Genomic DNA, 12,718 nt, shown 5'->3' with positions numbered 1-12,718 from the left:
CGAATATGATAAGGCGGGGGAGCACATGGAATTGGCCGCGATTGGCTGAATCTTTTCTTAAGATCATTCGATGCCCAGTAAGACATGGATGCTTGATATGTTATGCGATACATAAGTCAGCTGACTTGCGGGCGAGGTTGGCAGTTGGAATTATGCATGTCAGCAACTGAAATCAGCCCAACAACCAAGAACCATCAACTCAATAAGCCTATTCAGCCCAGAACCAGATCAAATTTCATCCAGAATCTTATGCACCCAAAGGATTTCTGTTAATTTCCATCATGAAACTTATTGTAGTTGGCGCTACAGGCTACATCGGCGCTGGGATCCTTCGTCAAGCCCTTACACGCTCAGACATCGCCAGCGTTGTCGCTGTCACCCGCCGACCACTCGAACAAACCGCCACGAAACTCCAAAACGTCATTGTCTCGGACTATGGTACATACTCACCCGCGGCAAAGGAAGCTTTTGCCGGCGCTGGTGCATGTATCTGGACAGTGGGCGTGACACCTTCTCACGCATTTCGAATGGACCCTGAAGAGGTGCGCAAGGTTTGTCAGGATTATACTATGGCCGGCCTTGAAGCCATGCGCTCCTCGGGCCTTGCCCGACCGTTTCGAGTAGCGTATCTCAGCGCGGTGGCAGTTTCGCGGGATGTCAACCAGAATATGTGGTTTGCTCCAAAGTTTAGACGGATACGGGTAAGATACGCTTAATATAACTACTGGGCTTCATGTTAGAACTGGTTGTTTTGCTTACTAATGTGCGTGGATCCTAGGGCACAGCAGAAAACCAAGTTATCACGTTTGCCGATACCAGCGATGGCACGGTAGAAGCGGTGATAGCCAAACCCGGATCTGTCCCTGCCCAAGGTGGTATGCTGGTTACTGCCCTCACAGCTATATCTCGAGGCTTAGGTATTGGTGCCACTGAGGCCGTGGTTTTAGATGATCTGGCTATTGTTCTGATTGACCAGGTTGTTCATGGAATTGAAAAGGACCCGCTGTGGCCAGCGGATTTAAACCGCTTGGCGCAACAAGTTAAGGATAAGAAAGGCCTGAACTAAGGAGTTCGGCTGACAAGGTGGAGCGTATAAGTTGGTGGCAAAGGAACAAGTCTTATTACAAATCAATAGAAGGTTTCAGGATAGTCTTATAAACATTTAATCATCCTGTGGGTTCACATAACGAGATTTGTCCCTAGGCATTATTAGTCATGGGTAAGGAGGCCTTCCGGTCCGTCTTCTTAGCATCTATAGGAGCAGGCTTTATGCAGATCTTGGGAGCTACACTTAGCTACTCCTGATGTCTTTCTGATGGTAAATAGCATGCCAGTACTATTACGCTTTCCTATAAACTATAAAATACTAATTGCTAGAGCATAGGTAAGGAGAGGTATAGTAATAAAACTATTATAAAAATACAGGAGGCTCTAGTATAATATTATATGCCCTAAGAGTATACTAAGAAATCCTCAGATAAGTCGCTATTAAAGAGGGTGCATTTTATTAGCTCTACTTGAGAAGCATTCTTGTGCTTAAAGCAGGAATCTCGAGACTCCTTTCTGGTTTATAAATTTCATATGGAAGGTGTCTTGCTTTACGCGTCTATTGTTGCATATACCACGCCTATAAAATCTTGGCAAGAGCCGCATAACTATTTGTACTTCATCTGAAGCTCCTCGGCTTCCTGAATTGCTCTTTTTGCCTGATCCGTATACTTCCTCTGGTTCGCCTGTTGCATACTAAATGTTTGCTGAAACTTGTCTACCATGAACGGCTTCAGGACCGTCTTCTTGGCTGTAGTATATTCATAAATGACGGTGTCGTCGATGCATCGTGCTGCCAGGCGGCGGTATTGCTCTGATAGAATCCAAGCTTCCATCTTGAGTGATGTTGACTCATTGGTTGGAGCTTCAAGCAATTTATACAATACAGTGATGTGGTCTGGGAACTCTAGAGGCTACAGCACAGTGGCTGGTCAGTCTTCATGATGCTGGAGCTGACGGGGGAGTTATACAAATTTGTATTCCGTGGTGATACTTCTGAGAATAAGGCCGAGGCTACGTGGTGTTGGCAGGTCATCCCATTGTGCCTTTTCGTGCTCTGATGCATCTTCACTGTGTTGTCGGATAAAATGCACTCGCCCAGTTTCGACATAGCGGTTGTACATCACATTATTGACATGACCTATGATGCATCAGAACAATCAGATCTCGAAAGCGTTATAGGATGTAGTGTTTCTTACCCTAAGAAAATCAGATTTAGTCACGCAAAGACACAAAAGAGGATCCACTTACCATGCTATCCTACATAACAAGAAATGTCAGAAATCATGCACCTATCAGTGATAAGGAACCGCTTACCATGTCACCCCAAAGGAGCTGGTGGTTATCGAGACCTCGCCATTTCTTATCGGTCAGAAACCCCTGCTGTCCTGCCAAGAGTTGCAGCCAATTTTCTTCATTCGATACCAACTGTCGCTTGGCTTCTTGAACGCAGCTGGCTGGGTAGTGATCGCTGGTGAAATGCTTCAACTGGGCTTGTAGATCAGCGAACCACCGAGAAGGGAACGAGGTGAGGTCATTGTTCAATTGCGCCAGGCCAGATTGCAAACGAAACTGAGAAATTTCAGGCCTCGATGCAAGGCTGATTGGTCGCTTGAGAAGCCGCAGAGACATGATGCGAGTGCAGGGAACTTGAGTTGAGTGATGGAAATAGTGACGGTGGAAACGGGCTCGGCTGCCCCAAAATAAAAGTTCCGATGGTCGGTGGCCTCGGTATTCGGCGAAGATTCTCCGCGGCCCGGAAGCTTTAGGCCTGCGTAAGCCGAGTCCAGATAAAACCGGCTGACCCGCAAACCGAACGCTACCCTAAAGTTAAAAGAGAGGAGAAAATTCAGAATTTAAATTATAATAAATTAATTAGAAAATAAGCTGTTCTAAAGTATATTCTTGGCATTAATACAAAAGCTAATTTAAAAGAGGTGATCTTCTAGGTTATATGGCAAATTAGCTTCTATGAAGAAAAAACAGCTTCGCGGTCGGATTTATCACTAGATAAAGCAAAGATGTTATAAAAACAACACCAATAGCTAGTCGCTGCAATTAGTTCACGGCTCGTCAGCAAGCCTTGTATGACAATCTTTTATCCTTATTACGTTTCTAAATTAAATAGACCAGCGAAGTGCACAATAAGCTCTAAAACAACATCATTATCACTCTACACTGAGGATAATCGGCTTGAGACTTAAGTCTGTTCATTGAACATGGCATAACGCGATGTGCTTATCAGTCACTTTGTCAATACTACTCAAACGATATCATTTTGCTGTCCAGGATGTTTAACTGTATCTGTCGATTTAGCTGCATAGCCACGCACAGAGCAACCTCAGCGGGAACTAATCTCAGTCTTAAGGCTATAGCTGGTCCAGCAATAATGGCATCATCCCTTTTTCTCTCAGCGCGTAGGACCCTGAACACACGGACATAACCGCTTATGTAGTATTCCAGGCCTCGTATTTCATCCACAAACTGCTTGGCAGCGCCTTGGCGTGGGTCCGAGAGCCTGGTTTGGCTTAGTTTTGCTTAGGTTAGTGTCAGGTACCGGTAGCTCCACCAGAAAGGGGAGAATCGACAGGGCAGGGAACGAGAATTCCGTCCATACAGCCAGGGCTTCTCGGTCTAAACATAGCCACAGCTGAGATCGTGGCTACATGGTTCATTGAGGTAACCTTTTAAGCTTGAAACATAAAAGCTTTGCCTAGTCTTCTTTATTTTGCGAGAATCAGACAGGACCATTCCTCTCTGCACTCGCTATCCGAGTCTTTCTTTCGTTTTTCCTGTTTCGATATTTGTTTCATTCAGACACTCGTTTATTGCTGAATCGTCATTCGTTTTCTTTTCGTGGTTCTCGATACTCTAATAATTACACAATCCGACTAATAATCTTTCGCTGACTCGACAACTACGACAAACACTCCCTCGATATCGACATCATATTTCAAATCTCCTAACTCAACCAACATGGTTCAACTTCCATTCGTGGCTCTAGCAGCCCTACTAATTACCCCATTCTCTTCTGCTGCTCTAACGCAGTGCCCATCGAAAGAAGCATCATGGACATCCAAGACCGGCGCCGAATACACCATTTGCCGCAACACCGACTATCGATACGGTGGAGGAAGTCTCAAGGTCGCCCGGGACATTAAATCTACCAATGCCTGTGCCGAAATCTGCAGCAAGGACCCCCGATGCGTCAAGGCTGTATACGATAAGCGAAATCGCATCTGTCACGTCAAGGACAATGCCAACGAGGCCCAGATGAACTGGGCGTCAGACGCCAAGTTCGACACTATCCGAGTTAAGAACGTCAACGAGGGAGTCTTCATCTCGCGCTGCCCCAACCCAACCAACAACTACCGCTCCAAAGGCGGCAAGACTTTCAACGTCTGCCACAACAGCGACTACGTCGGCCCGACTACTCGAATGACCAAGAACTGCGCCTCTCTTGCTGCGTGCGCTGACATCTGCTCCGGTATCAAGACATGCAAGAAAGCCGTTTATGACAAGCAGGAGAAGGTCTGCCACATCAAGGAGACTGAGCCCAAGGCGTCGCTATTTTGGGTGCAGAGCAAGCGATACAGCGTTGTTCACGCCCCAGTCGAGTCTAAGCCCGCAACTCAAGGCAAATGGTCTGATCTCATCCGTCTCCCTGTCATTCCCGTTGCCGCCTATGTTGTTCCTCAATTCCCTCAATCACAGCAGCTTCTCTTCTTCTCATCTTGGGGTGCTGACGCCTTCGGTGGCGCCTCTGGCCGTACCCAGTTTGGAGTTCTCGATCTTCCTTCAGGTGCCGTCGGACAGCGAGAGGTCGCCGATACTCACCATGATATGTTCTGCCCTGGAATGAGTCAACTCGCTGATGGACGCATCTTGATTCAGGGTGGTTCTGATGCCGAGGCTGTGACACTCTACAACCCCAAGACCAACGCTTTCACCCGAGGACCTGACATGAAGATGCCTCGTGGCTATCAGACTTCCACCATCCTGTCTGATGGAAGAGTTTTCACCATTGGAGGAGCTTACTCCGGTCCCCGCCAGGGAAAGAATGGTGAAGTGTATGATCCCAAGGCCAACAAGTGGACCATGTTACCTGGAGCCGATGTCAAGCCCATGCTCACCAAGGATCGAGAGGGTATCTGGCGTGAGGATAACCACGCTTGGCTCTTCGGTTGGAAAGATGGCAGTGTCTTCCAAGCCGGCCCCAGCAAGGAACAGCATTGGTATGGCACGAAGCAAAAGGGATCAATCGTCAAGTCTGGTAAGAGAGATAACGCTGATGCTATGTGCGGCATCTTTGTCATGTATGATGCCGTTGCTGGTAAGATTCTGTCAGCTGGTGGTGCCCAGGACTACACCGCCAGCGATGCCAACAAGCGTGCTCATATCACCACCATTGGAGCACCTTACAAGCCTGCTTCCGTCAAGCGTGTTGCTGATATGGCCTTCCCTCGTGGCTTCGGTAATGCTGTCGTTCTTCCTGATGGAACTGTTCTTGTGACTGGAGGCCAACGAAAGGCGATGGTCTTTACCAACACTGAAGGCATCCTGGTTCCTGAGCTCTACAACCCTGCCACCAACAAGTGGACTCAGCTTGCACCTCACGCTGTTCCCCGCAACTACCACTCTGTTTCTATCCTGTTGCCTGATGCCACGGTGTTTATCGGTGGTGGCGGCCTCTGCTACGTTGCCAAGATTGGTGGTTCAACTGCTGGCTGCGACAAGACAGCTGACCATGCCGATGGAGAGATCTTCCAGCCTCCTTACCTGTTCAACAAGGATGGCTCCATTGCTAAGCGTCCCATCATCCAGAACCTTGCCCAGAAGCCTGTTAAAGCGGGCAGCACCCTCAAGTTCAGCGTCACCAACACTTCTGGTAAGGTCAAGATGTCTCTTGTTCGTATGGGAAGTGCTACACACTCAGTCAACAGCGACCAGAGGCGTGTCCCTCTCACCGACTTCCAAGTCAAGGGCAACCAGTACACTGTCAAGCTACCCAAGGATAACGGTGTCCTTCTCCCTGGCTATTACTATCTCTTTGTGATGTCGCCGCAGGGTACTCCTAGCATGTCAAAGACAGTTCAGATCGCTTTGTAATTAGCAAGTGGACTGTAGTATTCTACTCTCAAGAAAGGAACATTATTATGCTACAATAAACCGTATTCCACAACCCTGATAGATAATAACCATAATAAATAAGTTAAATGGCGTTTATCTGTATTGTATTTATCTCCTAAATGTCGACTGTATTGAATATGGAAAACCCCCCTCTTAACAGGAGTGACATCTGCTATATGATTAACCTCGCGATATAGTAGATGGTATAGTATTTCAGTAGCTCTGAATCTGTATCTATATAGTAATAGTTATATAGATTCTCGATTTATCTTCTATGTAGTTATTCTCGTGTATAACTGCCCAGAAAGCTTGCAGACAGCCGATAAGCAAGGTCTGGTTTGCTAAGAGGTATAGCCCAATCACGATGCATCTACCAGTTCGCCAATTTGAGCCTGTTGCCTGATTGTCCAGTAGATAAGAGCCGCAGTCTCTACCCCAAATTGCTGTATCTCAATCTTCTCGTCAATTTCTCTACTGTAACGGATCCGTTGTTGTGCTTCCCCGCGTGGTGTATTGCCACTCAAATTCTCACTGACAGCTTATTACATTCTCGACAATTCTGGCAATACAGCTGCCCTATAGTGATGACAGAAATGGCCAATATACCTTCGTACTCTATAAGCTTTACTATGGGTTTGCAACATACTGACATAAAACAGTTCCGATCTGAACGATCCTGCCATTATGCACCCAGTTGAGTAGCTATTCCTCGACATCTCCATTCATGAAGTACTTACCCAGACAATGGTAACCTTTGTCGAGCCATGGAAGACTACGTATATCGATTCAATTCGCCAGAAGCGCTATGGCGATGCCATCTGGGCTCGTTACTGCATAGAGGGAGGGGTCGAAAACGGTGTCATCATTGGTCAAGGCCCAAATCCCGACATCACCGTGCTTGATCAAACCAGGGAAGATGCACTTGAGGCGAAGATGAATGAACCAGAACTGTTTGCAGAGGCTTTAGAGCTCTACCGAAATACTAGCAGTGCAGACGGGCACCCAGAAGTCCTCGAGATCATCTTTGACACCGATAGGATGGAGCATCAAGACTGAAAGTGCAGAGACGAAAATAGAGAGGAGAAGATGAGGCGGTGGAGGTGAGCGGGGTAAGCCAGACTGGAGGCTAGAGTCGTCACTAGGATGATCTGTGTGAACTTTTGGGGAGGCAAATCACTGTATACACGATGGGCCAACTACAACTCATAGCTTCAAATACCTCTTGCTCTCTCCGCGTGGAGGAAGTGCCCTTGCTAAGTGACGAAAGCCAGCGTCAAAGAGTACTAATCATTTGAGGGAACATGCTCAGAAAGACAACAGCTCGGATATGCCGGCATTCGAGGATGGCACGTACCTAGTCCAGCCAATCGGACCAAGTAATAAGGCCTTTGAGGCTAGACCACAGAGATAACTTAGAACAACCAACACACAATAAGGACCAACAGAGTCTCAGAATGCTCACGGCGTTAATGCAAAGATGGCATGTTAAGTCTCGTATAGACCCTGTTATGTGATTAAGTGAAGCGGCCATATTAAACCATCTCGGACAATGCAAGTCCAAAGCTAAATAAAGACATGCTTAACATGTTTAATATTTTTCCATAATAAGAACCCAACAAAGCAGCTAAAACAGATTCTGGTATATATGCCCCTCCCTCTAAAATAGTCAATACCGAACCGCGAGTAATAATATTGTCCTTCTTTATGTATGTGTTCAATTACCATGCAGAGGATTATCTGTTATGTTCTCTGCAGGATTTAGTCACCCTTGTTGCTCGACAACCAACAACCAAATCCCGGCTGAAGGATTGCGGCAGAGACAACAACCAACTAACAACCGACAGCATATTGTCGCATTTACTACCATGAATCCTCCTCGTATGACACAAGCAAGCCGGAAGAAAATTGTCTTACTTTCTGGTCATCAAGAGCTCTCAAGTCAGGGTATAAATATGCCGGAATGGACTGGCCCATGATTTTACCCAGGTCACTCAACATTCCTCATCATTCAATTCAAACCTTAGGATGCTCCCTCAACTTTTGACTATAACTTTCGTGCTAAGTGCACAGCACGCCGTTGCACTGACAAACTCCTCTCGCTTGCCAGAACAGCTCTTCTTAGACATCCCCACCAACGATGTTCTTCAAAATACGTCCATGCTGCCATTGGTGGAGTCTTGGTCTAGCAAATACGTTGAAGCTATCCAGAGCAAGAGATATGGTGATGCGATATAGGCAAGATTCCATATAGAGGGAGGTGTCCAGAACGGCATCACCTTAGATACAAATGACACCATCTTGGACATCATCAAGGAAGACGCAGCTGGCTACAAGGCTAATGCACCTGTTCAATACACCGAGGCTGTTGCCTTCTATGCGAATACTAGCAGTGACGACAACCACTCGGATCTCATCAAGGCCATTGTGGATGCAGCTCCGGATGAAGACCTTGCCAAACGTGCTACGTTCAAGATAAATTGCGACGCCAACCACAATCTCGCGTTCCAGTCAGACTGCCAGCAGCTATTCGTAACATGTTGAGAAGCAAGATAAACATAGGAGACACAAGGCTTGCCGCTATTCATGGTGGCTGCAGACTCAGAGTTGGACCCTATCGTTCTCCTCCAGATGTCACCTATAACACAGCCCCTGCGGTCGCTATTCTGATTGAGGAGAAATGTGCGAGGAGGATTGGATGTTGCCAGTTTGTATCAGGTTCTTCGCCAAAGAATGGAGGACACCGAAAGGTCTGTCTCAGCTCGAAGCGGAGTGGATGCCGATAAAGAGTTGAGTCTTATATCTCAGAAGATGGGTAATGCTGCACCAAAGAGCTTCACTCTCGAGTTGGCCTTGTTGGGAAGAGCAATGAGTCTCGTAAGTCTTAGTGGAGTGATTGCAGGCTTTATCTAAACATATACGAAACTCATCACAATCCTGTTGCTTAATTTGTCTTATTTCATCCTAAGATACTGATTGATAGTTGAAGTTCATTATGTCCCAGTGAGATATATCAAGCCAATGCCTTTAAAATCTTGATTAATTGTGAGGAATAAGTGAGTCTAAAGCTTTTTATGTTTAACAAGAAAGTACGTTTAGTCGATTGTCATGACTATCTAATATTTACAAAACAAGCATTCTGAGCTAGGTTTTGCGTGACTATGGCGCTGCAGATACCTGCGGCTTCTCGATGCCATATATGCGATAATACTCCTCGCTAATTGGAATCTGCTTTGCACCAGCTGGCCGAGTGACATTCCGCCCCCATTCCTTTGGCACTGAGTGTTTGTCCTGCCACTGATAAATCGCATCGAAATCCCTACACTGATGGTTGACAGCAAAGTCTGGAAATGGATTTGTTTGAGTCTCGACCCAGTTGAACGTAATGATGTCCAGGTTGCCATTACACATGAGGTTTTGCATCAATATGTCTGTGCAATGGCTGACATGAATCCAATGCAAGTCGCTAAAAGGCTTCTTTGCTGTACCATTGCGGTTATACTCGGCCCAAGCCAGATGACGAAGAAGATTGAGGCAGTGGATCTGATGAAACATATCGATTTGAGCCATGTAAGCGTTGTCACCAAGGCCATACTCTGGTGGGAACTTGACGAGGAGCTCTGGATCTTTGCCCAGTCGGCGAACCTCGGCCTCGTTGATAGGGAAAACACGAATGATCTCCAGATCCTCCCATGCTTCATCAACTTCTGGATCAGGCTTCAGAGAGTTGCGCCACTTGGAAGGGTTCTTTGCCTCGAATAAGCCGCCCTCCGTCTCAATGGGCCTCATCTTGAAGTTGATCGAGTCCAGAACAGGAGCTTTAGTCCAAATTAACAAACCGTGAACATCGCAATAAGAGAAGAAAGGCTTACAGTAGAAGGAAGTCTTGCGAATGTGATCCATGTCAGACTCCGAGCCGAACCTAAAGGAGGCAGCAATAAAGAGACCCAAAGATATCAGGAAGAGGAGAAGGTTCAGAACAACCCAAGAATGTGTTCTCCAATTCCGTCGCTGGGTCGGCGGAGCCCATTCGATCTCATCACTCTCTCTGTTGCTACCAAGAAGGCTCTCATCGGAACCTCTATCTTCTTTGCAAGACATGATTTTGGTTATGTCCATAGATCTTGTTGGCACGCGAACTGATCCCATAAAAACAGCTCAAATGTCCTGGCCCCTCAAGTTTGCAAAAAGGTTAAATGTGATAAAAGATGAGCAGAAACTCAAGCAATGGCGTGCTTTATCACCAATATCCTGTTGCATTTTGTTATCATCGCCGTATCTGGGGGCCAAACAAAACCACCTTCCCCAAGCAGAATATCAAAGGTACTTTTGGTGGAAGATGCCGATCAATCCGGCGAAGGATTCCGATACAGATCTCGGGCTTCCCAATGGATCTCCAAGTGGGTACTTTTGGAGTCAGATGCCGAGTTCCGGTAAGACGTCCCCTCTTGACGCGATGTCTTTGGGCTCTGGTATCACCATGCTACACCAAAAGGAGATATGTAGTGACGCATTGTCGTGAGAACTTCTGTTGATAGACACCACTGGAGAACTTTCGTTGGCCATGTAAACCTTATCTGCCCCGCAGCAAAATGACCTTCCCTTCCAAGTAGTTACCGATTTTGAACAAATATACGAGATGTATGAAAGAGCAGACGACAGGGTACCTTATTTAATGTCGAGATCATCCTGCAAAGGCTCATGGCCATGAAGAAGCAAGTCTGACAATACAGAAGTTTCTAGCGATTCAGAATGAAGCTATCTCAGATCCTCAGCACTGCTGCATTATGCAGCTTTGCGCTTGCAAGCCCACTGCCAGGTATGTCCTCTGGACCTGGAAAGCAACATCAGTTAACCTTCAGTCTAGGTAATGCGATTGCTGAGCGAGAGGCCAACCCTGTTACTCCTCCTGGCTATGGTGCGAAGTACATCTTGGAGGATGACCTTGATAAGCGTGAGCCGCAGAGGAACGCGTATGGAAAGGCCTACACCCTGAAAATGAAGGATGATGGCTTTGAGAAGCGAGACCCCCAGAATACTTATGGCAAGGCCTATACCCTGAAGATGAAGGACGATGGTTTCGAGAAGCGTGAGCCTCAGAGGAACACGTATGGAAAGGCCTATACTCTGAAGATGAAAGATGATGGCTTTGAGAAGCGAGACCCTCAGAATACATATGGCAAGGCTTACACTTTGAAGATGGAGGATGACGGCTTTGAGAAGCGTGAGGCTGAAAGTGGGGCTTGAATGTTTATCCATATTATAAATATCTAGGCCATAGACACATGCAATGTTGGTTTCATGTATCCAGTAAGAAACCCAAATGAGTAACCTTCATTGGCACCAATCAACCATATCACAATGGTGCCTCAAACCTTGCCAATCGATGAGCAGGTTGCCTAGACAAGTAAGCCTTGGTCTCATAAGTGCGAGTGATTGTGTGGACAATGTCAGGTTAAGGTTTCGATTAGATTTCGTTGTAACCTAGACTCTCACGTATTCTAAGTTCTGTATTATGGGTAAGAAATTATATCTAAGCTCTTTTTATTATCAGGAGTTTTCAGGCAACTTTAAGTTGAAACCAAAATGCGATCTAAATTTCTGCCTCCAAGTTTAAAAATGTCTTGGCCCATTGTTTGTGTCTTCCCTTTCTTCTACACTGCCCCCTTCACCTACTGACGACACTGCGACATCACCATGCCTTCCGAGTCCGATGCGCACCAATCCCAGATGCCACAACGGCAAAAGACGATGTATGCCATTCATACAACACGTCGACGCTTGATTGCTACGGATGCAAAGGAATATCATCGTCTCGTTGTAGCGGATTCCACTATAGAACTACCGGGGCCCTTTACTGACAGGGACGAAACACTCCACCAACTGCGTGGACTCAAGGAAAAGGAGCACCGAGAGAAAGTTTGCACGCTCGTTGCTCGCTCGCCTTTGTATTGCAAGTTTCCAGCCAGTCAGGACAGCGTAGAATGGGACCTTGACCGACGCTGCTATGGTCTTGGACATTTTATTGACTGTCATAATAAGTCTGTCGCGATTTATCTCTTTTATCCTGACATATGAGAGTCACCTGGCCTTGTCAGAGATTAATTTCTCCCTGACTTCTTTGTTTGTGAAGGAAGTGCTGCGAGTTCGACATTGTGCGACTTCTGGTGCATAGTTAGCGGATATCCTTCTGAAAGGGAGACGCCTGCTGACACTGCCTCGTTTTGTGAGTTTTGCACTTGCAGCATGCCAACCTCATCTTCGATGTCTTGGGCGGCGCGCCTATCCCAAATATATAATAAAGTTTGATATAACGTACACGATAAGCATGCCGATCAGACAAGCATGCCGATCAAAAATCCCTCAACCTTACATCTAACCATCTAATCAATTGATTCTCAACCAAATAATATGTCTCAATCTAATAAAGAGGCTCAAATCCTTCTTGCACTTCAGGCCTATCAGGCAGACCCAAAATTAAGTCTGCGACGAGCTGCAAAGGTCTATGATGTTAACTTCTCAACCCTCCATGCCCGACATAATG

The 12,718-nt window shown here is 46.5% G+C and overlaps 7 protein-coding genes across 7 annotated transcripts; 5 read left to right on the top strand and 2 right to left on the bottom strand.

Annotated features, from left to right (window-relative positions):
- Positions 1-160: 160 nt before the first annotated feature.
- Positions 161-1,105, top strand: FOIG_04665 (uncharacterized protein). The gene is made up of 2 exons (XM_031202959.1): positions 161-701; positions 779-1,105. Exons 1-2 carry the CDS (start codon positions 282-284, stop codon positions 1,064-1,066), a joined length of 708 nt encoding a protein of 235 aa, XP_031066538.1. The 5' UTR covers positions 161-281; the 3' UTR covers positions 1,067-1,105.
- Positions 1,106-1,655: 550 nt separating this feature from the next.
- FOIG_04664 (uncharacterized protein) lies at positions 1,656-2,679 on the bottom strand (the record flags this gene model as incomplete). Its single annotated transcript, XM_031202958.1, has 3 exons — positions 1,656-1,961; positions 2,299-2,307; positions 2,365-2,679. The coding sequence occupies 3 exons, from the start codon at positions 2,677-2,679 to the stop codon at positions 1,656-1,658; spliced, it is 630 nt and encodes a 209-aa protein (XP_031066537.1).
- Positions 2,680-3,753: 1,074 nt separating this feature from the next.
- Positions 3,754-6,327, top strand: FOIG_04663 (uncharacterized protein). The gene has a single exon (XM_031202957.1). It carries the CDS (start codon positions 4,024-4,026, stop codon positions 6,154-6,156), a length of 2,133 nt encoding a protein of 710 aa, XP_031066536.1. The 5' UTR covers positions 3,754-4,023; the 3' UTR covers positions 6,157-6,327.
- A 276-nt stretch (positions 6,328-6,603) lies between these two features.
- Positions 6,604-7,434, top strand: FOIG_04662 (uncharacterized protein). The gene is made up of 2 exons (XM_031202956.1): positions 6,604-6,787; positions 6,837-7,434. The coding sequence occupies exon 2, from the start codon at positions 6,922-6,924 to the stop codon at positions 7,231-7,233; it is 312 nt and encodes a 103-aa protein (XP_031066535.1). The 5' UTR covers positions 6,604-6,787; positions 6,837-6,921; the 3' UTR covers positions 7,234-7,434.
- Positions 7,435-8,202: 768 nt separating this feature from the next.
- Positions 8,203-8,789, top strand: FOIG_04661 (uncharacterized protein; the record flags this gene model as incomplete). Its single annotated transcript, XM_031202955.1, has 2 exons — positions 8,203-8,398; positions 8,429-8,789. 2 exons carry the CDS (start codon positions 8,203-8,205, stop codon positions 8,716-8,718), a joined length of 486 nt encoding a protein of 161 aa, XP_031066534.1. The 3' UTR covers positions 8,719-8,789.
- A 414-nt stretch (positions 8,790-9,203) lies between these two features.
- Positions 9,204-10,388, bottom strand: FOIG_04660 (uncharacterized protein). The gene is made up of 2 exons (XM_031202954.1): positions 10,047-10,388; positions 9,204-9,992 (listed from the first exon to the last, which is right to left on the bottom strand). Exons 1-2 carry the CDS (start codon positions 10,321-10,323, stop codon positions 9,334-9,336), a joined length of 936 nt encoding a protein of 311 aa, XP_031066533.1. The 5' UTR covers positions 10,324-10,388; the 3' UTR covers positions 9,204-9,333.
- A 407-nt stretch (positions 10,389-10,795) lies between these two features.
- FOIG_04659 (uncharacterized protein) lies at positions 10,796-11,628 on the top strand. The gene is made up of 2 exons (XM_031202953.1): positions 10,796-10,993; positions 11,042-11,628. The coding sequence occupies exons 1-2, from the start codon at positions 10,927-10,929 to the stop codon at positions 11,419-11,421; spliced, it is 447 nt and encodes a 148-aa protein (XP_031066532.1). The 5' UTR covers positions 10,796-10,926; the 3' UTR covers positions 11,422-11,628.
- Positions 11,629-12,718: the final 1,090 nt, after the last annotated feature.

The sequence above is a fragment of the Fusarium odoratissimum genome (assembly GCF_000260195.1).
Source record: "Fusarium odoratissimum NRRL 54006 unplaced genomic scaffold supercont1.6, whole genome shotgun sequence".
Classification (NCBI taxonomy): Eukaryota; Fungi; Ascomycota; class Sordariomycetes; order Hypocreales; family Nectriaceae; genus Fusarium; species Fusarium odoratissimum.
Note: the sequence above shows the minus strand (reverse complement) of the source record. Positions and strands in the feature narration are given on the sequence as shown.